Below are 26,124 nucleotides of genomic sequence, written 5' to 3' on the forward strand. Positions count from 1 at the left end.
TAAAAATGAGAATCGATTAAAATCGAGAAATCGATATTTTTTACCCAGCCCTAGTTGGACGTATGAATTTGCAGAAGCACTGCAAATTAAAAACACCCATTAATATACCCGTAAACACCCATTATTACCCATTAGTAGGGTAGACTGTGTACAGTTGAGACATAGGTATACAGTTGAGACACCTTAAATAACTTGCGCGCGCAGCATGCACAAGTTGTGATTTTTGCTGTGCACATGCGTATTAGTGTCCTCTTTTATCCTGCAAAATCTGAAGACTTGACGCGTCTCAGATCAGAAGATATCTGCAAAAGTTTTTTTTCTAAGGGAAGGCTTGCATCGTTTTTTGCGCACTCAACTATGAATAACTTATTATCCTTATGTGACTGTTAAACGTAACTGGTACCATTACAAACGTTATTCTGTGCCCTAAAAATTGGCATATTTCATGGTAATGAGTCATGCAAGCTCAATGCAAAATCTAGAGAAATGTGCGAAGTGGCCAGCGGGGGATAGTTGAGACACTAGTGTCTCAACCGCACCCCAATAGAGTTATATTACAAAACACGCTGTTTATTTGTTCAGTGTTATGATAACAGGTTAAACGTCATAATTGGCTAGCATAGGACGCAATTAAAAATACAATTTCATATTTATTATATTTAACTGTATGTTATTAATGAATATATTTTTCTAACATGCATGTTAGAAAGATAACCTAGCAAGTTGTCAAATAGACAAGGTGGTAAAACGGGTACAGTTGATACACCCTTTTAAGATGTGTGGTCACATAATTAATTTAAAGAACATTTAATTTTTAAAGAATTCATTTAATGTGTGTGTGAGTGTGTGTGTGTAAGCTATGCTGTTTATGTAGTGCATGTGGACTTTTTGTTTATGTTTATCTTATTCTTGTGCAGGATGCCCCGCATGAGAGCTAGGACAACAAATAGGGAATGCCAGGATACCATTTAGAGAGGGCCGCAAAAGTTGTAGATGAGGGCATATCAATTAGGAAGGTAGCTGAGAAGTTCAAGATTCCTGTTGCTTCACTGGCCCGATATGTGAAAAAAAAGAAAAGAGCTTCATCTCTTCATTAGTCTTTTTTTATTATATTTGCAATGAACATTTAGTTACATTTCCCTCATTAAAAATGGGTGTCTCAACTGTACCATAGTACTGTCTCAACTGTCCGTACATAGGTACAGTTGAGACAGAGTTGACACAAAAAGCACCTTATTTTTATTCGCTAATTGTGGAAAATGTAAACTACTTATGGGTATTATTGATTGATAATATATTAGTCTACATGCTAATGTAATGTCATGTGGCATTTCATGTGAAAATTCAATTCTTTTCCGTATGTATTTTTGTGTGAAAAATCAAAACTCAAAAAGTGTCTCAACTGTACACAGTCTACCCTACTCATCTTTAATAAAGTGCCCCATTATGCTATTTTAAAGGTTCCTAATTTTGTTTTGGAGGTCTCCTTCTACAGATTTGCATGCATCAAAGGTCAAAAAACACTTTCATTTTCTCATAATGTACATTGCACATCACCACATTTTTCAGTGATTATCAAACGACTTGTCAGTTCGGTCTCTCAATTAATCCCTCCTTTCCGCGATATATACTCTGCACTGATTGGCCAGATGGCCCCATTCAATACAGTCTGAAAATAATATAAAAGAACTTCTAAAACCTTAGTGACAGGATCTGAACCGCAGTGCCAAAGCTCACACAAATATTCCTCAGCTTGGGAAAATGCAGATTACTCACTGTGCTTTCTGAAAGGATAATTTCCATCTGCCGTAATATGATATATTATAATATATCTTTGACATCAGCAGGATTTGTGCATATGATGGACTTCTTCAAAAAGGACAATTTGTCTTTTACAGCTTGTTAAACAGCCTTGTCTCTGATTGCAAAACTTTGTGTGAACTATGATGACACATACATTTAATGAGTCAGTGAACGCCAGCTGCAATTTCATGATAATTATTGCAGTTTGGGAAAGTGGACAAAAATTCAAGCTTCTGGCAAAGAGACTATAGCTAAAAGGGCCATTTAATAAAAACATAAAAAGCATCTATTGACAGCATACTTAAATATTCATAGCTGAAGCAATGTAACATAGGCTACCTTTACATCAATTTCTATTAAAAAAATGCTGGTACAAAATGTACAACTCTTTACACACGGGCGTGACAGCCATTTTTACGCTAATATCTCCCTTGATATTCACTTTTCAAGTAAAGTGCCGCACCAGATTATAAAAACAAACATTTTTATTTTTCCATGACATTTAATTTAGTGGAACCATCTGTTTTGTTGTCGTTTGTCTTGATTTACTGTTGAATGATTCTCTGGCGTGGTGTATGGAGAGCAGGCTAAACAATATTCTTGCTTTTCACATCATTCACAGAGTATGCTTTTTGGCACTGGCCAACCACTGCCTCAAGTTATTATTATTCTAAATTTGGTCATCTTCAGAAGATAAGCATTCAAAGACTAAATGCCAAAATATAAATCTTTCAACAATCAACCAGCAAACAGAAAACAATTTCCTCTGTTTCATATAACAGAGCAATTTCTCAAGAAGAGACCAAATGAAATAAAAAAAGTGTCTAATCTAACAATAAATAAATAGGCCTAAATAAATGTAGTGAATTAGCGTGAGAGGTAAGAGGCTTGTTACTGTATGACTGACGGAGACACCAAAGATAGGCCTATACTTGTGTGATGTGTTGCAGAAATTTGTGTTTGTGATCTGTCCTCTAGTGGTTGTGTTTTGCAAGTGAATTTTTTTTTTTCATCAAGGAATATATATAGGCTTATACATATTTATTTATTCAAGTCACAACATTAAGCCTACATGCATTAATGTGTTTTCAGCCTATTTTGGGGGAGAAACAACATTAATATATTTTGGGTTTATTTGAACCTTATTTTCAGTAAATTCTGGCAATACTGAATATTGAAGGTGACTGTGTCCAGGTCTACATTAATACATAGGCCTATTAATAATATTACGTAGGAATTAAACAATCTCTAAAGGTAATTACATATTAAACATTTGCTATGACATTGTGTTTCCTGTAATATCATGAGTCACTGTCGTTACGGGATATGTTGCGGTTGCGGTCTGCCCCACTGGGTTGTATAAGTTAGAGGAAACACAACAACTGTGCTCGCTAGGAGCGAGGCCCAAATCACCGATTGCTTCATTGAGACGCATTCAAATCTCAGGTCTTGTTTTGCACACTAAAACCTACAATTATTTAATTATTTAATTTTCAAAGATTTTGATGTAAAAAATTAAAGCATTAAACATTAAAATTCACCCCATCGTTCGATATAGGACGATTTAAAAAATATATTTCTTGTAATCACAAACGGTTGTGATTGGTCCATCAAGATCAGCGCCGAGAAAAGTATTAGTTACCACGTGACAACGTTGTCAGGGATCTATTTCAGCAGCAGTATGGACAATATTTTACACCTCCATAATGACACTGAGAAATTGTGCATTGACATAGAATTAAAATAAGCATTTAAATTAGTCAAATTAAAATAATTATTATTTTGATCATTCAAGACGTATATTAGCCCCGCCCCTTTCAAAACTTCTCTGTCGTGCTAATGGCCATTCTACGTATTTATTCTGGTCTGTCCTGATGAAGTAAAAGTGCATCCCACTTGGGCGGATCTAAAGTTTATCTTTTAGCATGTATTTCGCCTGACATGTTCCATTTCCATAACGCGCAGTTAACCATGCAGTGTTTTACCTTCACAGCTCATGTACTTTGCTGTCTTTGTCTTTGGGGTACGTACGCGATATTCTTTTAATTAAGTAGAAATCTGTTTTACTTCTTAATTTATGTAATTATAAAGCATATTTGCGCTGAAAGATTTAACCGGTCGTTTTAGTCTATTTTAATAATTTATTCATGTAAAGGCAATTTACATTCATGCGAATGGGATACTTATAGTAATATAGTGTATAACGTTACATATTGTATAGTGATGGAGGAACTTTTCTGTCCTTTAAGTTGATTTTAAAGAGTTTATTATCTTTATTCTTGTTGTTAGCAACAGCAAGAATTTTTATTAGAAATTCTCAACTTATTATTTTTTTAACGTCATTAATCAAGGATGTTGTTAACTCTTGGACAGTGCATTTGTGAAACATTGAAATATATTTTGATTCTTCATCAGGATGTGTTGCAGAGAGTATCCATACTTTACCTCACGTAGAGCAGTTTGATGTGGTGAGACCTAAAAGACTGAGCCTCAGTAAGGTACATCCGTTTACCACTGGGATTGTACAGCAGTAGCAAGAAATGCCTAATAAAACAACAACAACCTGTTTAGTTCTTAGATTTTTGGAAAAGCAACAGTGGAGTTGTGCTGTTTATGTGTGGATTAACATATCAATCCTATGCAGGTACAGTCTGATAAAAGTCCACAAAGCCATGAAAAGTATCCTGATAGACTTACATATAAATTATTCTTTGGAGGGGAAAATCACATGATTCATTTGGAAAAGAACAGGTGAGTGTTGCATTTGGGTGTCGGCCTGTTATATTTCACTTGACGTTTCGCTTGAAGATGTCTGTACTTTTCATTTTGATGTTTAATAGTATGAAATACATCATTGTACTCTAAAGTCGGCCTAAATAAATGTTTACTGTGGTTTAGGCAACTGATTGGACATAATTATACTGAAATATACTATCAAGATGATGGATTGATTGTGAGCAGCAATCCAAATTTAAAGGTAACTTACTGTAATTATACAATACCAGAACAGAACAGAATACATTTATGCAGTATATACTGTAGTATTTTCTAGATCCTTACTGAAGATAAACTAAACTACTACCTTTACCAACATCTGCACTCAACTCCATTTCCCACATGCTAAAAGAATTGGAATTAATTATGTATAGGATTTTAAACATATTTGAATTTCTAAGATGATGATCAGAAATCACTTGAAGAACTAAACATGCGAGGTCATATTACAGCAATGTAGCAAACTGTTGTTCACATGCTATTTAAAATAGTATATACATTGCATAGTGCGTAGTTCCTGCTAGTATTCCATTATAAACATGTATTAAATCCACATAGGATTGGTTGAAGTGCCCTGATATAAGCTTTAGATATACATATAAATATAACTTTTGTATCATTTGTATCAGGAAAATTGCTATTATCATGGCCATATTCAGGATTTGGAAGATTCCTCAGTCAGTGTGACAATCTGTTCTGGAATCAGGTATCATGCACAACGCCATGCTCCTGTTACATCATGTTCATTACAAGACGCTTTTCATACATTTCCTAATGGATATGCAGTAGTACTACAGTGTAGATGCCATGTTTGTATGCTCTTGAACAGCAGCATTCTGTCCTCTGTCCATAGAGGTTTTGTTAGGGTGAAAAAGCAAGTATACCTGATTGAACCCCTGACCAACCACACTGATGGAGATCATGCGCTCTATAAGCACCAACATCTGAGGTGGAAGAGAAGCTCTTGTGGTGAACCAAACACCGCCATTTATGAGCATGAACCACCAGTGGCTGTCCCCTTAAAGTCCAGCAGACAGGTAATAACATCTAGCTCATTTCTAGCAAATGTTCTGTGTATGAAAGAAATTATATATAGATTCTAAAACATTGATATATCCTCTTAGAAAGTGAAGCGTTTTCACACTCCAAGATTTGTGGAATTGTTTCTTGTGGTCGATAACACTGAGGTAAGAATTTTACCTTAAATTTTTTATTTTTTAAGTATATATCAACCGTTATGAGTTTTTCAATGACTGATGGTGGTGCAAATATCCAGGCAATAAAATCTTGCTGATATTTAAAAAATGCTGAAATGAAATAAACACATTTTTTACAATTTACTCAAAAAAATAAATATAAAAAAAAGGCTGAAAAATGTATAGGCTAATGCCATTCATTTAAAAATGGTCAAATATTGTCTGTTTGATTGGCCTAGATAATATATTAGTGAATCACTAATATTTATGCCTTATAGATTTTGACATATTTCATTCTGAGGCCAGTAGTGCTAGTCACGATACTTCAAGCAAAAGCTGAAAGTAAATTTCCATAAAAAGGCAAACAAATGATTGCTATTTTTTTTACTCTTATAGTACACAACCTATGATTCTAACATGGACATTATCAGAGCCAGGATGCTGGAGGTTGCAAATCACGTTGACAAGGTATATATTCATATATTTTATTCTAATATATATTTAAACCTACAAATATTTACTTTTTTGATTTACAGTATTTCAAAATCAGCTCAAAGTGTTTTTTCAACTTTCTGTATTGTGTAATGCTGCTGTTACAAAGTCACTCCAAAGAGTTATTTATTCTCTATATCAGTAAGCACTGTTTCTGAATTTCCTGAAAAGCCTCAATTGTAATCTTGAGTTTATTTCTGGAAATGTACAAGTCACAATATTCCTTATTTAAATAATTCCCACCCAAGGCATTCGCAAAAAAAGAGCCTGGTTGAGTTTCGTTAGTAGTGTGTTGAAACTCGCTGTTTAGGTAAGGGGCGTGACATTTCCCAAACACACTCAAAGAGCTTGACCAATCACAACACACAGGTTCAGCCATCCAATCAGAGCACATTGAATGAGGGGCTTTACAAAGGAACTAAACAGAGCGTTACTGACAGCCTGGGAAGAGAGGAGCTGCAACAATATGAAAAATAATGTGTTTTTTTTATATTTTGAAAAAGGGCATAATTGGTCCCCTTTAATAAATGTCATAAAGAAATATAATAAGCACTTTATTCTTTTCTCAGTTGTATCGACCCCTTAATATCCGGGTTATGCTAGTGGGACTTGAGGTTTGGACAACACAGGACCAGTTTGTAGTCAGTGTGAGTTCTGATGACACTCTTAGTCGGTTTATTAAGTGGAGAAAGAGCAATCTGCTTAAAAGGGTCAGGCATGACAACGCTCAGTTTGTGACGTGAGTATATGATCTAATTAACCATTTACTCAGCCGGATGACTAAGAACTTCACTACACTATAGCATAGCAGAACCTATAGCGTACTTTAATATAACGCTTACAATAAGGTTTCATTTGTAATCATTAGTTGATGGCATTACATATCATGAATTAGCAATAAACAATCATTTAAAATCATTTATTAATCATACTGTATGTTAATATCAACATTTACAGATACATTTATATAATTATCTAACATTTGTATCTGTTAACATTAGTTAATACAATGTGAACTAACCTGAACAAACAATGAACAATTGTATTATTAACTAATATTATTAACAAAGTGCTGTAAAAAGTATATTGCTTAGCTCATGTTAGCTAATGCATTAACTAATGTTAAGAAACAAGATCATAATGTAAAGTGCTACTGTTTTAGTTGTTGGTTTTCTTTTCTTCCAGTGGAATTGATTTTTTGGGTGACACAGTTGGTCTGGCTAACAAATTTGCAATGTGTGCGGAAAGCTCAGCGGGAGTCAATCAGGTATTCATGATCTGAGTTAGTAATGATTTTCTGGTAGTGAATTACTTCCTATAATTTAACAAAAAAGATTATTTCTTTAAAGACACATTATAATTACATATTATTCCTCAAATGGCTATATGCTGATATTTTTCAGGATCATAATCCAAACTCACTGGGCTTGGCATCTACAATTGCCCATGAGATGGGTCATAACATGGGCATGTCCCACGATGTAGATCACTGCATGTGTGGTTCTTCAGAGTTCTGTATCATGACAGAGCGTGTGGGGTAAGCAGTATGTGTGTAACGTATTTTCAATGTACTGATTATTTTAATTATTTAGAAGTCAGATCTGTTTGTCTAGTAACTGCCTGCCATCTGTATACCTACCAAACACTCACTACATAAGCAACTACTGATCAATGCCTAAGACCAAGAATGCCCTGGCAACCACTTATAACATCTTAGCAACCACATAAAAGCAAACTAGCGACAACCTACAATGCCCAAGCAACCACCCGGCAAACCACTTTATAACACTTTTGAAAAAACGACTTAATATACTAATATATTTAGAATATACTTAAGTGTGAATTAAATGTAATATTTTACAATTTGAAGGTTATTTACAGTTAAATTAAAATCTATTATAGTTTAAATATAAAATGCAATTAGATGAACATAGGAGTGTTTTTTTTTACCCACATTTAAGTAGAACTTAAGTACATCTTTATATATAATTAGGGGCCAAGCATCGAAGGTGCGGAGGCACCTATTGTATCTGTTCCCGTTCTTATTATTCTTCTTCCGCCATGGGAGTCTATGGCAGCCCATAGAACTGATTGCGGAAAAGTTGTAATGGTTTGACATTCTGATAGAGGACAGTCCCAACATTAAATACACCAATTTTGGTGTGTCTAAGTCATTCCCTCTAGCGCCACTACCTGTCCAAAGTTTCACTAATATTTTACTAATAACTTTTGAACCGTAAGGCCAATCAACAAAATTCTTTTTTCCTCTGATTCCTGAGCTCATGACGATTCGATTGCACCCTATGCCGTCATTTTCCGTCATAAAAATATGGCCGCCATTTAGAATTTTCCAAAAAAGCTACTTTTTCTAACTCCTCCTAGTCCGTTGCTCCGATTTTCATGAAAATTGAACCAGATCATCTACAGACGATGCCGACAAAAAGTTATGGAATTCAAGTTGATTCGCTTAACAGTTTTCGAAAAAACCCACAAACAAATTTTACGTAGTGCTTGCGAAAACGGACGTAAGGCTGTATCTCGGCAACGGTTTATCGTATTCAGACCAAACTTGGCACATGTCATCACAAGCATGACCTGAGGCTACATGCTATGTGTCTCGGCACAGCGCCACCTACTGGTCCGGAGATATGAAAAATGGCTATTTTTGCTTTTAACTTCTGAACGGTTTGTCCAAAAATCATAAAATTGGTCTTGTTAGATTCAGGGCAACATGCCGATTCGACTGATATCCAATTTTACCATATCGGCCATTTTGGCTGTGGGCAATTCCACGCAAAAATGTCACATCCATAACGCCAACTAAATACCATTGCATTGTGTTGGTGTTATGGATGTGACAGTTTTGCGCGGAATTGCCCCTGTCGGCCATTTTGAATTATGTGCTAAAATGCTGTATTTTAAGAACGCATGAACGGATTGTTACGAAACTTGGTATGGGTCATCAGCACGATGTCCTAAAGGAGCCTGAGAAGTTTCGAAACAGCGCCACCTAGTGGTGAATTTTTTTTCTTCAAATGCTTATAACTTTGGATGTGGTCGACTTGTTTTCACGAAAGTCATCTCCTTATACTTGTTTTCACGAAAGTAATCTCCTTATACTCCTGAATCCTTGCCGAGTCCAACGATACCAAACATGCTAGGTTTCGCCTTATGGTTTGTGTAGCGTTGTGATTTAGCGCTTAAAAAAATTTGCTGATATCTTTGAAACCGCTAGTCCGATCGAGACGAAACCACCGTCAGAAGTTTGAAAACATAGGTCGATAGCTATATGCCAATGCCCAAATGCGAAAATATTGATAGTAAGGGGTAGTAAAATCCAATCAAAGTCATGTGTCAGTCATTTTTTACGTGTTTTTTCATATAAATGTCTATAACGCCGAAGCGAATTGAGATATTTTCACCAAAATTGGCACAAATATGTATGGGCTCACTCTGAGGACACATAAAAAAAAATGGTGGGACTGAGCCTCTTGGTGGCGCTATAATAGAACAAAACATGAAATTCCCATTGACTTCAATACAGTTTTGTGAAATAAAATGGTATACTTAACAAATACATTGGTGTAATATTACGAAACTCAGAATGTGCCATCAGCACCATCTCCTGAAGGTACCTAAAATATTTCGAGACAGCGCCACATTCCACATTTGTAATGGTGAAGTTTAGAACAGTTAAAGCGCCATATTAACTTTAAATGTAACAGCAAACAACAAATTACTGTTAAATTTATAATCAAGTATTTTATACTGTATGTGCTTTAGTGTGTTAGTCAACGCGTACAAAATAAGTGTACTTTTTTTTCTTTTTCTTGGGAGCTGCTGTAATAAGTGAATTTCCCTGGTGTGGGATTAATAAAGTCTACCTATCCTATCCTTAAAGCATGACAAAAGATTATTATTTAAAACACGATGATTTAAAATGTACTCTAAAGTAACATGTTTAATTTGACAATTACGAAGTGCGCCTTTTAAAAGTGTACTTAAGTGTGTTAAGAAACTTCATGAAAACGTGAAACGTCATGTACTTCCTTTAAATACACTTAACTGGCCTTTTATTTAATTAGTATTCTATTATATGCTAGTAAATAAATAAAAAAACTTTTACACTACAACACCGTACACTACAAGCGCACATTCAGTACAGTTAAGCATACTTTTTACAAGGGTAGTACATGTACAAGTACAAGTGCAAGAAACTCTTTAAACCTTTAAGTTTCACTATGCTGAAAACACAATGTGAGGCTTCTGTTGGAGATGGATCGTAGTAAAAAACAACAATGTATGTGTATGTGGACTGCTCTGCCTTGTAGCAGTTTAAAGTGTGCACTGTTTGAAAATGACATATTCTGAAATTGTCTATCTAGCACGCTGTTCCCGGAGATGTTTAGTGACTGTAGTCTAGAACAGCTGAGTGTGTTTCTAGACAACGCCAACCCCAGCTGCCTGCTGGACATCCCCAGCTCAGACAAACTCTACAGTGGGCCTGTCTGTGGTAATGCTTTCCTGGACCCTGGAGAGGAGTGTGACTGTGGAACAGTGGAGGTATTGCGCACACATCCTGTGTCTGTAGTGACTCAGTCAACCCTGGCCTTGAAATGATCCTTCTTAAATGACATCATTAATGCATTAATGTAGGTTCACGTTTTACCCACATCTGATATCTCATTGATGACTGTGATTTACTGTCTTCTAAGGAATGTGAAAATCCATGCTGTGATCCCAAGACCTGCCGACTCACTGAAGGCTCACATTGTGCTTACGGAGATTGCTGTGAGAATTGCCAGGTAATGTCCATAAGTGACTTTGTGTCTTTAACTTCACTGTAGAGCATTTTGGATAAAATGACTGGGATGAAGTAAGCTTGTGTGAGTAATGGAATAAAATTATTCTGCGCTACTACTAGAAAAGTTCTTCAAGCCATTTTTATTACAAAATATCACTATGAACTTACACTATAGAATGTCTTTATTAAAGGAATTATATGCACCTATGAAATTAGTCATGACTCTGATGAGACTCAAACCCACAACCTTTGAACTGCATCATTCTACACTCTAGAATTCCAATGTGCTATCCACTGAGTCTCAGCAGAACAAAAGCCAGGTTCAAAACTGGCCTTCTTTCCTAGAGTAAACCAAGAGAGAAAAGTATTTGGTAGAGAAGCACTGTTGGGATTTAAACCCAGCATCCATAAATCAGACTTGAGTGCTGTCTTTGACTTGTCATATAGTGTGTGGGAGGCATAATAGAGTTTGCAAATGTCACGCAGGGAGAAGGGGGCAAAATGCATTTACCAAATTGCCAGAAGTTTAACTCCATAACCTTTGAAAAGGGCCTCATTGAACATTCATAGAGCCCACCTAAAATCCCCTTCATAGGTAACACTGAACCTAGAATCTCATGTTTACAAGACACACACTCCAACCAACTGAGCAATGGCACCAACTGTTGCAAAAAAGGGTGATTCAGAAAAGCAAAGATCCAGTAAAGAGGTAAAAGTGTTGTTGAACAGTCGCTAGAGAGCTTAAAAGAGTTTGCAAATGTCAAACAGACTCTTTACTAGATGTACAGTGGTTTGAAAAAGTGTTTGCCCCCTTGGTAAATATGATCAAATATGGCTGTAAAAAATAAATCTGCATTTTTAATCCTTTTGATATTTTATTTAAAAAATGTTTCAATGTTTTCAAAAATCTAACCTTTCATTGAAGTAAAATAATTGAAAGTGGGGGGAAAATCACATTAAGAAATAAATCTTTTTCTCCAAAACACGTTGGGAATAATTGTTTGCCCCCTTTTATTAAATACTTTTTGCAACCTCTTTTTTCCAAGATAACAGCTCTGAGTCTTCTCCTATAATGCCTGATGAGTTTGGAGAACACCTGACAAGAGATCAGAGACCATTCCTCCATACAGAATCTCTCCATCCTGTTCTCCATTATAAGATTTCTAGCACAGGCTGTCAGGTTTAGATTTTTTATAGCCGAAGAGCCCCGGTAACACTGACAGTCCTGGAGACCAAGGCAGAGTCGTGGAGACAAGTGGCTGAGGCGAAGCCAGGCTGCCGGAGGACTGTGGCAGAGCCAGTGCACCTGAGGACTGAGGTGAAGCCAAAAGGAAAGTTGAGCCTGACGGAGCTGAAGGGGTGGAGGGACAAAGCACAGCTGAAGGCTCAAAAGTCCGTGACACAGGCAGAGCGACGAATGATCAAGGTGGAGTCATAGGGATGAGGAAGCCCTGGAGGAGCCGTAGGGACGACGATCCCAAGCGGAGCTGTAGAGGCGAGGAGCAACGGTGGAGCTGACTGGTTGACTGGCAGAGGTGGAGTGAAGGGGATGGAGGTTCTACAGTCGGGTCAACAGTCCAGGGCTGAGCTGGCGAACAACAGTACAAGGCGGATCCACGATGCTCACATCGGGCAAAGTAGGAGGAGACGAAGGGCTGGAGTAAGACAGTGAGGACATGGCTGAAGGACTGGGCAGTGCAGGCAGGGATTTAACAATCTGGACACACACATTTCTCAGGAATGGCATCCTTGGCCAAAGCGGAATGGACAGACTTTTCAGAGACGGCCTTCTTGGCCGATACAATACAGATAGACGTCTCAATGTGGAACAGGCAGACATTTCAGGAATGGCTCTCTTGGCCAACTAGGAACATAATAAAAGAGCTGGATATAATCACATGCAGTGATTGTTTAAAGCAAACAAACTCATAATACACTTCTCAGGAAAACTAGATGCAAAAACACGGGAACAGAACAACCAAACTAATATTGACGAGATCACACAAAGAACAGAAGAAACACACAGCCTAAATAGACAGACAAACCAGTCAATGAAATCCACAGGTGTAACTGATAATCAAACAATGAATAATCACCAAGTTAACCAACTGAAAAGGAAACAGATCTAAACACATAGCAAACCCACCCTAAAAGAAACAAACCCAGAGTATTGATTCTTCGATTGCTGAATTTAATGCAAAATCAAGCAAACTCAAAGCAATATTAGGTAACAAAAATCCATAAATCAGAGTTCAAGCAAATTAATCAATACGTGTAAAGTGTCTTGCAGTAAATTTGGAATACAGCGCATCGGGACATCTGGTTAAATACAAGTATTTTAAAAGGAAAGGCGAATTCTGGCCCACTTGAGTGAGGTACAGGGTAATATTTCATATTTTCGATTATCTTTTATTGTAACTGTTATTGTATTATTCTAATTTGTGCACTTTCAAAATGAGTGAGAGAGACACGGCTGCGCAAGTAATCCAATGCCTTTTTTATGTTTATTGTCAAGCGTGTGGGATGAAATGAAAATTTCCAGAAGTTAATGATATGTGTTGTGTTAACATTAACTCTAGACAATGTGATAGTAGGCTGTGGTTCAAAATTATTGTTACTTACAATTATTGTTATTTCTTTTCTCTCTTTTCATGCTAGATAAAAGATGCTGAAAGCTTGTGTCGAGCAGCTGTAAATGAGTGTGACGTTCCAGAGTATTGCACAGGGCTCTCAGAGCAGTGCCCAGAGAATGATTTTAAGATGAATGGCATACCTTGCAGCTCTGGCCAGGGTTACTGCTACAATGGCCAATGCCCCACTCACCTCCAGCACTGCCAAAAACTTTGGGGAACAAGTAAGCATGAGTCCTAAACTTCTCCAACATCTATGTCATCTTTTAATATACATTCCCTAGCACGGGGTTAGTGAACTAGGGAAATGCTGCTTACAGTTCACAGTAAATGCAGTAAATGCTGCTTCTCACAAACTCATGTGCATTGTGAGTTTAACATGCATTTGTGCACTAGGTTCATTTTATTTACTGTCACATTTGCATAATTGCCAACATTTTTGTGGACAGAAGTTTACAGCATTTCATCAATATTCTGCCAAAATAAAAGCTTGATGATTTGACGTTAAAAGCTCAAGGCTTTGAACTTTTAAAATTGAAGAATTTGAGAAATAAGTATTTGTATTGTAACTTGTAGTGTTTGTTGGTTCTTGTAAAGCGTAAACCCAAGTATGAACAGAAATTTCAAGAAAATGTCACAATTAATTACAAATAAACGGCAAGTAACACATTGAATTAAACATTAAATTTTTAAGGACAAAGACTGAAATAGTATTTTCTTGTAAAATGCACTTCATCAATCTTTATTTTTTTCAGTACTTTAAAGAATAATTTTTAACACTGCAATTATGACATGTGTGATATGATACAAATGTCATGTATGATACGTACTGTATTAAATGTCATATCGCAGCTCAAATCGCAATATATGACAAAATATTTACAATATTAATTTGTGGCCAAGTCGTGCAGCCCTATATATAATAAAAAATAAAAATAATAAAAATAAAAAACACTTGCTAAAAAGATTATATATTTTGTCTCCATGTCATATGACCATTCATCGACATCAGAAAACCGTGAACATGCAAATGTCTTGTTAAATTATTGAAGTAATAAGTTCAAGTAATTTTAATAACCTGCCCTAAAGTAACCTAGGCCTAGTAAGTACTTTGTTCAGAAGCACAATCAGACTTCAAATCTGGGTTGTAGGGTTGGGAGCTTACTAAAGTAAGGAGGAGAGATTCCCTGATATGATTGTAAAGCACTTTGGGTGTACAGTAGTACATATGAAAGCGCTATATAAATGCCTCATTCATTCATTCATTCATTCATTCATTCATTCATTCAAAGTACTGTGCGCTGCACCACTGCCTCTAATTACCATAGCAAAATAAATGCTTTTACAGTCTGAATTGAATGTGACAAAAGAAAGATTGACTATAATAAGCTGATTCTTTTACCAAATCTCCAAAAAGGACCAGTTATTCATTCTTCAAAACGAAAAAAAATTGATATTTGCTTCAATGTTTTGTCTGATTTTTTCACTAGGTTCCAAAGTGGCTTCTGATGCATGCTTTTTTATAAACACACTTGGAAAAAATGATTCTCACTGTGGAAAAAACAAAGATGGCTACAGAGCCTGTACAAAAGAGTATGTGATCTTTTCTAATTTTCTATGTAAAATAGCTCACAAAATGACTTTTACAGCATCAGTATTTGTATCACCCGGTGTAGTCCAAACTGTAGATTGACATGATTTACTTTTTTCCTTATATAGAAGCATGCATTGTGGAAAGATATTTTGTTATGGAGGAAACGAATACCCTGTTACTGGTCAGAAAGCTGTCATAAAAACATTAATGGGCATGTGCAACATAGCTGGGGACCAATCAGAGGAGGACGCCCTCAGCATGGTTCCTACTGGCACAAAATGTAAACATAATAAGGTAAGCTTGTACATTTTTTATTTGAACTATCACAGGTATTTCTGTCTTGTAGGAACAAATTCTATGAAATCACTCGGTTATGTTTCCAACAGGTTTGCTATGATTATATGTGCCAAGACCTGAATGTTTACGGCAGTAATGAACACTGCTCACTGAAATGCAGTGGTAGAGGGGTGAGATCAAATCTCCATTTCATTGAAACCAACAGGAAAATGCCATATTTATAATTCATAATATAAAAAGCCATGCTTAGAGTGTTATTGTCTCTTATTTTACAGATATGTAATCACAAAAATCAATGCCACTGTGAGCCTGGTTGGGCACCTCCTTTCTGTAAAGTCAAATATTCTGAATTGCCACCTGGTAATCAAACTCAAACTCACTCTTTTTTCTGAAAAATTCATACAGTAAGTGCGTTTAAATGACCTGCAGTAATGTACCATTTTTACAAATTTTACTCTTGTTTGCAATTTCTTAGAACAAGGAAAGATCATTGGCATCTCAGTAGCAGTTGCAATCGCTCTGCTTCTACTAGTATGTGGAGTAGTGCTTTATCGTAAAAAAAGAAAAGGGATCATCAGCCACAAAACGTGAGTTGTTTAATTTGACTTCCTTTGCTAAATGTATCATGCTCATGGTCTTGAATGAACCCAAATTAACTTTTTTCCCCAACCATTCGTATTTTTTAGTGGTCATAAAACCGTTCTGCAAAGTGTTTCTTTTTTTTTTTGACCCACTGACATCCATCCAGGGTGTTTCCCTGCCTTTGGCCTAAAACTCTGGGATACGCTCCAGCATCCCCATGACCATGATAAGTCAAGTCACATTTATTTATATAGCGCTTTATACAATACAGAAAAGCAGCTTCAAATTAATAAATAGAACAATAACAGTGTTAATGTTGTACAATTCATTAATTATGAAACAAATTCATTTCACCTGTAAAGCAGCTCTACAGAATAAGATAATAGTGTCATTATTCGACTCATTTTATCGTTTTAATTTAGTTCAGTGACTGCGTTAGTATTGCAAAGTTCATCAATTATGAAACAATTTCAATTCAGCTATAGCAGCTCTAGAGCCCACAATAGTGTCATTATTCATTACTAAGTCAGTTCAATATGTTGGTTCAATAACTGTCAATGTTGCAAAGTTAGTGTTATTATCAAATGAGAACTAAATCTGAACCATACTGAGATTGATAATGTCATTAGTTAAATCAAAAATATTACAGAACATTAATAGTCTTTTAAACCCCAACTGAGCAAGCCAAAGGCGACAGTGACAAGGAGCCAAAAATGCCATCAGGTGACCGTAGTGGAGAAAAAAACCTTGAGAGAAACTAGGCTCAGTCAAGGAGCCATTACTCTTCAAGCCTAAATGACAAGCGGTTTTGATAATAAATGGTTGGATGGATTTTTTTGGACCCTATGGCAGTGGGTATCATTTAGCTGTTTTTCTCTGAATATTTTAGATATCATCAAATGTGTGATAAAGTATTGACTCATCATGATTTTGTTCCTCAAAATGTGTTGAGCCAGAGTTCTCTGACAACTCTGAAAGTAACTGCTGTCCGATAACATGCAAGTTGCTGATTACAAGATTACTGAGTGTATCTTTAAAACATGTTTTGTTAGTGTTACATCCAGCTGATTTCCTGGAAGTGCCTTGGAAATTCATTGGTCAGAATGTGTGGCTAGCTGTGAGTTTATGTAATTATAATCTGTCTGTTTATTGTACGTCTCTGTTTGTTTACAGAAAAGCTCCATCTTCAGGGCAGTTGAGCCTTCTTATTGAGAACAACAGTGCCAAGAAGGACCACCCTCAGATCAGCCAGCCCATATTCATGGGGACCACCGTAACTCAGCCCTGCACCCCTCTAACTGCTAGAGTGGGTCCGGCCCGTCCGGCCCGTCCTGCCCCCCTAGTTAGTACAACCTTCATTATTATGCTGCCCATTCATTATCATCTTAAAGTCAAAAAATCTATTCTCACTGCATGAAATGTAGAAGTTTTTCCCCCATTTAAGACATCTTAATCTAAATAAATCTAAATAAATTTAGAACTAGAGTTAGGAGGTAGGGTCAAATTAGTATTGCTACCATACTTATGGCTATTTGCATAATGTCTTGCATAAAGTGAGCCACATTGCAGCTTATTCTGGTCAGGAACCACCCATCTAGATGAAAATAGACCTTCTTGGCCAACATGTAATGCACCCAGTCACCGTTTTTACATGCCATTTAGGGCTGGGTAAATCTAAAATTATTCATACAAGAATAATAGCCTGCTGAAAAAAACTCTCCCAAAATCAAAAATTGTGTAAATTGTGAATGGACTTGGGATTTCTGTCTGTCCAAAAGTTTTAACTAGTAGGCTACTGATTAAATCTTTAACAAGTTTAATATAAGTTCTGCTCATGGATATCTAGTTAATCACTACTTAATCAAACATAACTCAAGTATTGTTCAAAGATTTGAGTCCACAATTTTTACAGCAATGCTTTCCAGTTTTATACAACAGGCATATGGACAGACTAAAGGGTTACATTTTTGTAGTTTCACATATCATGCCTTTCCGGGACAGGAAAGAGTCAAGCAGTCTTTTTGCTTTTCTCTAGAAAGATAAAAATAAATTTGTTCTCATTCTGTTTGCAGCCTCCAGAAAAACCGCAGCAGACTGCAGTTAAACAGGTAAGATGAACTGTTGATAGCAGAAATTTACCCAAAAATAAAAATCCTGTCAACTGTAAGACTTTCTGTCTTCTGTTGAACATGAAAGGAAATGGAATATTCCCATTTAAATCTACTGTAAAAAAGAAAAAAAAGAATTTACCCAAATTGTATTTTATTATTATAACAATGCATTTTCTTGCACATTTTTTAAATTATTTGAGCATTTTCCTGTTTACAGCATATATTTAGCATATATTTTAAATATAGAAATCTCCAAAATCATCACATGCACTATAAATGTATCATGAAAGTATTACAGTGCAGTTACAGTAGATTAGTACTTATTAAACACATTGTTAACATAGCAACATGTTATTTCCAAACTGTTGTAATCGGGGTGTAAAATACTTGAGTGATTTTACTTCATTACTTAAGTATTATTGCAGGGAATTTGTACTTTACTCAATTAAAATTGAAACTTGCACAATTACTTTTCAGAAGAATAATGGATACTACTTTTTACTCCTTTCATTTAGTCCTTTCATTTAGTCAAGTAAAGACTGTCCATTCAGCCCTGTCTGTAGCTTTGTTTCCATCACCCTGTAATGCGCATTTTGAATGGAAACGCCAAATTTTGGGGGGGAAAATCCCTTAATACGCTCACTTGAGGTGGCTTTTGACTTGAGTTAACGCGGATAATGGGAGATGACTTATTGGCTGTGTCCGCTGTTGGTGTTTTATTGACCACCTGAACAACTTGATGGAAACACACCTAATTTGCATTTGTTTTTGTTTTTTTGCAAACTTTGAAAAGATTCACTTCACGTTTGGATGGAAACCCAGCTAATGTTACACCTGTTTTGGGTTTGAGTTAGTTTTTTTTTGCACTCTTCCCAGTTCAGTTTCCTTTGTCTTTGTTCATCAGTTGCCATGGTTTTTGATTTGCCCTCATGTGTCACACCTGTGTCTAGTTAATTATCTTGTTTAGTCCCTAGTATGTCCCTGTTTATTTATAGCCTTTCGTGTTTTTCCGCTTTTGTCAGATCTCGTCAGTTTTAAGTGGTTGTTCTGTTCATCGTGTTTTGTTTCTTGAGCTCCTAAAAACGGTTAACCTGAATTTGTGTTCAGTAAAGATACTGCTTGCAAATTGACCCAGCTCTTTTATTTTCCACCTTTTTGCAACCCCTTGCTGATAGAAGATCTGACCTAACAAATGGATGTAGTTGCAGTTCAGAGCCTATTCTCAAAGAGGGATCAGTCCCTCAAGGTGTACACACAGAGGTTTCTAGATCTGAGGGTTGTTCCATAAAACAAGATTAGAATACAAGCCAGGCTTATTTTGGTAAGTCAGACTTATTGTCGGTGGATTCTGTTTCATAAAGCAAACTTAAAATAGTTCAAACTCAGTTACCCTGGCAACTTATGCTGGGAAACTAGCCTGGTCCAGGGCAGGCTAACTGTCAGGCTAAGCCTCAGCTGTTACACAGATCCTCTAACACTGACCAATAGGAACACAATGATATTACCACTGACACTCTCTCATACCATTATTGGACTTTATTAACCACTATTAGTCCAAAAATAAATACACAGTATACAGAAAATAAACTTAAATAAGGCTACAATGATAAATTAGACAATATATATATATATATATATATATATATATATATATATATATATATATATATATATATATATATATATATATATACACAATCTAAAAAAAGTTAAAATTAAAAATAAATAATTACAAAACCACAGTATAAATTTTAACTGGTAAGATGAATCTGAGCTTAGTAATTGACAGTATATTAGCCTACATTTGATTTACCCCATTACAATAGTCCCTTTACAGTTATTGCTACAGTTATTACAGTTAATGTCCAAATAACAAATATTTTAGCATATATATATATATATATATATATTATGTACTTTATTGTGGCTTTCAATTCAAACACATTTAACACAATTATACAAATGGACAGTTCCTTTAAAGACATCATATTTTCCCCCAATAAATATTCATTTATTATTTATTTATATATTTATATATTATATATTTTTCTTTTGTGATAATACCCACCAACACATAGCCTAAAAAACACATGATTAGAACAATAACCAAAAAGTACATAGTTAGACACTTTTACATATGATTTAAGGGGGAAAAGACAAAAAACAATAAATAAATATTAATAAAAATGTAACATTCACATATTTATATCAAACTCTTATAATGACACATAATTCCTAATAGTTATTCAAGTAATATTATTTGAATATCAAATATTCAATATTAAATAAGTCAATAAATAAAATAACAAATAACTAGAAATAAAAGGAAGGGAGGGTTATATAAAAATGTAGTTAATGTAGGCTAATATATATTCCTTTATTTTATGGAATATTCTTTGATTTTAGAGTTGCACATATCTTTTCAAAATGTATACATTTGCTCTTAATTTCATGTTATCCTCTCCATAGTGTACTTTAGAAATTACATCTACTCATTTAAAACTGGGGATTCTTGCTTTCTCCAAAAAATTATTGCATTAAAAGCTGTAATTCTCAGCATTCTAAATAAGTATACATCATCTTTATTAAGTAGCATAGGTCATATACCCAAAACTATATTTTGTATCTTTATATATTTAGTTTCTTAAAATAAACTTCCCTGAATTAGGCTACTTCTGTTCACTGAAGTAGCCTACTTCTGTTCGCTAGAAGTTCACTGCAACTTATCCAACATCCTAAAGATAAATTATTATAATTAGAAGATATTTCTAGTGTTATAAAATATCGCGTATTAATTTTCCAAGCAAAATGTATATTTCAGTCAGAATTATTGCGCTCCTATTTGGCGCGCATGCGCGCAGCAGCGCTCGTTCAATATGAAGATTAGCAGCGAAATGGATACATTTGCATGACTTTCTAACATTTACAGATGGAGGATATAACTGTAAAATGTAAGTTTTGCACTGAGGGGGAAAAAACACATGTCACAAACGCATAAAACAGCACAAAATATACGCTGTTTGATGGTGGATCGATTTGATCCACGATCGACCTCTAGGGCTGCTTCAAAAACGCGTGCACACGCAATTATCTAGACTTGATAAACCTGGATCAAATTAGTGAGATTGCGTGAACTTCAATTACCTTTTATGGAACCACTTTAGCCCCAACTTATTTGTTAGGCTCATTCAAGTCCGGTTTTGGAGTTTAATCCCCGCTTTTCTAAGCGTCTTTTATGGAACAACCCTCTGGTCCCCTTTGTGCAGCACAACAACATCAGCCTTTGCGTGTTTTTGGGAGATGGCCATAGAGGGACATTCACCAATTGAGTGGGTGTTAAATCAGTGTGGATTCCCCTACACAGAAGAGAGTGAGGAAGACCCAGCCCCACTTGTGCCCACCGCACACGCCACATCGGCAGTCACGCCCCCAGCGGACCACACAACTGAGACCACTGCAGACTCCGAGCCCGAGCTTGCCATGGATAAGTGAACGTCGCCTTGTGGTGCCATCTCAAAGAGGCACAATCTCTTTCTTGGACCTTTACCTTGACTGTTCCCTGCTGGTAGAATGATCTGCCTAACTCAACCAGAGCTGCTGAGTCCGTAGCCATTTTCAATAAACGGCTGAGGACGCATATTTTTCGGCAACACTTGATCCATTAATACTAACACTTTCTCTTCTATTCTATATCTATTTAATAAAAAATGAAAAAAGTACATGTACTGCGTTAGATTAAACTGGGAAGAGTCATTGCACTTGCATATTGTTGTCCTATTGTTAGTTTAACTGCTTCTATTGTTCTCATTTGTAAGTAGCTTTGGATAAAAGCATCTGCTTAATGAATAAATGTAAGTGTAAATGGATAAAGAGCCGAAACCCCGTGAGGAGGTCAAGTCAGAGCCCACCGTAAACCAAGAGCTTAAAGCCTAGTCTGACAAGGTTTGTGAGCTGTGGTCATTTCCATAAAGGAGCATACTAGAGGCCATGTTCGTCCCAGAGCCCAAGTCGGATATGGAGTCTTGACTAGGTGTTCGAGCCAGTCCCTGTGTCCCTTCCTGTGGGAGTTCTCATTGAATACAAGGGAATGGAATGGAGCCCCGCCCAAAGTATTAAGGACGATGTGGAACTTGAACTCTTAAGAATGAGGAGTGTGAAAGGATTAGCACCAAGTGTGTTTCGTCACCCAGCACAATTCTGTGTTGTTGTGGATTCTCCCACCTCTTCTGCCTGTCCCGTATCAGCCAAGGAGGCAGTTTTTGAACTCACTGCCTGCTCTGTCATGGCCAAGGAGGCCGTCTCGTAACCCTCTGCCTGTGCTATTCAGTTCTTCAGCCCTGTCTCAGCTGGCTTCCTTTAGCCCTTTGACAACTCCTTCACTGGCTCCTATCAGCAGCTTGGATCCACCTTAGGTTTCCTGTTCGCCAGCTCCACCCTGGCGTGTCGTCCCTCTGGCTCCACCTCGAAACTCCAAGCCTGTCACTCCACCTCAGCCCGTCGACCAGTCGGCTCCACCTGGGACCGCTCCTTACGGGCTCCTCGGGGCTTCCTCGTTGCTCCGGCTTTGCCCAGTCGTCACTCTGTCTTTGCCATGAACTTCTGGGCCTTTGTCTACGCCTCAGCCCTTCAGCTCTTCGGTTTCGTCGGGCTCCACCTCAGTCCTCAGTCACACCGACTCTGCCTCAGTCCTCTGGCACCCTGGCTCCACTTCAGCCTCTCGTCACCCCGACTCTGCTTTTGTCTCCAGGTGTCACCCGGTCTCTTCTGCTTTGCCGCTGTATTTATAGCCCTGTGTTTTGTTCAGTCTTTGTCAGATCTTTTTGTTTAATGTGGTTCTTCTGTTCATCGTGTTCTGTTTCTTGAGATCCCGAGAGAAGCGTTATCCTGAGTTTGTGTTCATTAAAGATATTGCTTGCAAATAAATCAAGCTCTTTTATTTTCCACCTTTTTGCAACCCCTTTCCTGCATTCTGACATTGTTCAGACAAACGCATAGTCTTCTCAATTACCACTGAAAAGAATTGACTCCTTCCCCAGTTTGTATAAGCTTGTATTTTCAGTTTGATAATGTGACTTTCATTATCCACCTTATGTAAAATTTCAGTTAGGATATTTGTAACGTGTATAATGTTTGTGTTATACAATAGTTGTTCATACATTTTCTCAGCTCGAAATTCCTCTGTGTAATTGTAGGGAATCAAGCCGACTGCACCTCCTGTTCCACCATTTAAACCATCTTTAGCAACAGGATCCTGGAGAAAAGATCAAGTTAGTTACTTGCATTTACTCTGAAAGTGATTGTATTGTACGCTCAATTTGTCCTGTAATGTTAATATAAGCTACACTAAAAATAAAGGTTCTTTACTGGCATCTATGGTTCCATTAAAGAACCTTTAACACCCTGAATCTTTCCATTCCACAAAAGGTTCTTTGTAGTGGAAAAAGGTTCTTTAGATTATTAAAATGTTCTTCATACTAAGAAAAAAAAAATCTTTTAAGAACTCTTCAATGATAGGTTCTTCGGGGAACCAAAATTGGTTATTCTATGGTATCACTGTGAAAACTCCCTTTTGGGAACTTCATTTTTAAGAGTGTAAAAGAATTCTTGCATTCACCTATTAGTAAACTGTAGACTTTTTACATTGCAGGTCACAGGTGATACAGTGAAGGTTGTGTTGAGACCACCCACTATTCCAAGAAGATGACCAGACGTGAAATCATCATGTGACTCATTTAAACAAATTACAGTCCTTCTTGTTAACTTTTATAGTGTGGGGGTGGCTGAATCACAAAGTGCTTTTTTAAACCATGCTTTAAAAAACACACATACACTGTTGTGCCTTGAGTAAGAGCTGTTTTTTGTCTGTTAAAGTAGTATTTATGATGGTATATTTATGTAATACATCTTAATGTGTGGTTGGAGAAATGATCAACAGGCCAAAATGTTTTATACAGTAATTAATTTAATTGAGCATTTACAGACTGTTTTCACGTGTATGTTTTTAATTCTGAATAAAAGTTATTTAACAAATCCTGATCTGCCTTAAACTCAACTAAAGTATGAAACCAAAACAAGAAATATGTTCTACTGGTTTGGTCACTTGGGAACCTATAAGGTTAATCAGACAAAACTTTGAACTAATATGGTGATCTGTTTCTGGTGTGCCACATGTTATAACTAGAGGCTACATTCCCTCAAGTTTTAATTGATTTTGTAAAAAAAAAAAAAAACTCTTAATATAACGTCTATTTTTTGGCATCTTATATTTTTTCTTAGCAAAATTGCAACCAAAAAAAGCGTAATTATCATTGTTAAAAAGTTAGAAACACACACACAGACACACAATGAGCACCCATAATGCCCTCACAACCTTCTCTACAACTCCTGACCAGCCCAGATAATATTGTATGACTGATCCTGTAATTAGTGCAAAAATGTTTCCCTAACCTTTGAGATATGGGCTGTACACTGAATCACATGTGCCTTTTTGATTCTTTGTGAAGTGTGATTCATTGTGATTCATAGGCGCAGATGTTTAATTTTCCTGTGGGTGAAAATGGAAATACTGTACATCCCGGGCTCCTTTGGAAAGGATAAGTGATACACTTGTCTGTGCTTGTCTTGATGTTGTGCTTAGATGCTTGTTATCTGAGTAAAAGCAAGCATTTTTAAAGTTCATAAAACAGAAGTGTACAATACTTAAAGAAAAACTGGTATTATTTGTGGTTGTAAACTGTGCTGTTATCACAACTCTATCCTCATGTGATGTGATTCAGCTATTCTCTAATGTACATTAACAAAGTCACTTGTATGTCAGCACTCAGCACTGAATTACAATTATCAATACAAACACAGAAGATTTCATTATGACCAGTGACTCAAAAAAAAAAAAGTTATTCTGAACTTCTATTCATCAAAGAATCCTGTAAATGTTTTTTGTAAATTGTGTTTCCACAAAAATATGAAGCAGCAAAACTGTTTTCAACATTTGATAATAATAAGAAATGTTTCTTGAGCAGAAAATCAGCATATTGGAAATATTTCTGAAGGATTATGTGTCACTGAAGACACTGAAGTAATAATGATTTTGCATCACAGGCTGAATCCGAAATCGGCCCCTATACCCTCAAATAGGGCATTATTTGAGGGGACAATTAACCGTAGTGGACATTATCGAGTGCACTCATTCAATCCCACATTGCACCACAATAACGAGTGTACAGCCGATTTACGCTCAACAGCTGTCCGAATTCGCTCACTTGTTTCCAGATCGGATGGAGGACCTGTGCCTAGACACGACCACAACACATGATGTAGTCAGCCGAATCTGGGCCGTATCCAGATCAGATGGACCTGCGCCTAGACACAACCACAACACATGATTTAGTCAGCTGAATCTGGGCCGTATCCAGATCAGATGGGGGACCTGCGCCTAGACACGACCACAACACATCCCTGAAGTGTCAGCAGAGGTTGTGTCAACTAGACTCTCCCCTGTGAAAGCCTCATCGACACGACAGCCATCGGCACTGATCCTCAACAAACCCGTCTCCATACCCGCGTGATGACTCCGATCTTTAACCAGATGGAACTGGATAATATTCGGAATGTTCCTGTAATGCTGCCTGAATCATAATCATAGTCAGAGGAGAACTTGCCCCCCGACTGGTTTTGTCCCAAGGTTTTTTTTTAATCCATTCTGTCATCTGATGGAGTTTTGGCTCCTTGCCACTGTTGCCTTTTTTTCCTTTGGCTTTTGGCTTGCTTAGTTGGGGACATTTAACTTAATATTCAACAATATTATTGATCTGCCTGCATTGACACCTTAATATGAGAACTG

At 36.6% G+C, this 26,124-nt stretch overlaps 1 protein-coding gene across 2 annotated transcripts; it reads left to right on the forward strand.

Moving 5' to 3' along the window:
- Positions 1 to 3,682: 3,682 nt before the first annotated feature.
- On the forward strand, positions 3,683 to 24,320 carry adam8b (ADAM metallopeptidase domain 8b). Of its 2 annotated transcripts, none has more exons than XM_084135695.1 (23): positions 3,683 to 3,826; positions 4,219 to 4,301; positions 4,448 to 4,554; positions 4,702 to 4,780; positions 5,208 to 5,284; positions 5,432 to 5,615; positions 5,703 to 5,765; positions 6,171 to 6,242; positions 6,836 to 7,005; positions 7,452 to 7,533; positions 7,670 to 7,803; positions 10,652 to 10,829; positions 10,982 to 11,071; positions 13,729 to 13,924; positions 15,191 to 15,293; positions 15,420 to 15,588; positions 15,681 to 15,761; positions 15,867 to 15,951; positions 16,067 to 16,178; positions 17,347 to 17,515; positions 18,246 to 18,281; positions 23,477 to 23,551; positions 23,932 to 24,320. In XM_084135695.1, the coding sequence occupies exons 1-23, from the start codon at positions 3,745 to 3,747 to the stop codon at positions 23,986 to 23,988; spliced, it is 2,484 nt and encodes an 827-aa protein (XP_083991821.1). In that variant the 5' UTR covers positions 3,683 to 3,744; the 3' UTR covers positions 23,989 to 24,320. The 2 variants fall into 2 exon arrangements, with proteins under 2 accessions (XP_083991821.1, XP_083991820.1); XM_084135694.1 differs by having other exon boundaries at positions 3,760 to 3,826; positions 4,231 to 4,301.
- The last annotated feature ends 1,804 nt before the right edge of the window (positions 24,321 to 26,124 follow it).

The sequence above is a fragment of the Abramis brama genome (assembly GCF_963993115.1).
Source record: "Abramis brama genome assembly, chromosome: 14".
Taxonomy (NCBI): Eukaryota; Metazoa; Chordata; class Actinopteri; order Cypriniformes; family Leuciscidae; genus Abramis; species Abramis brama.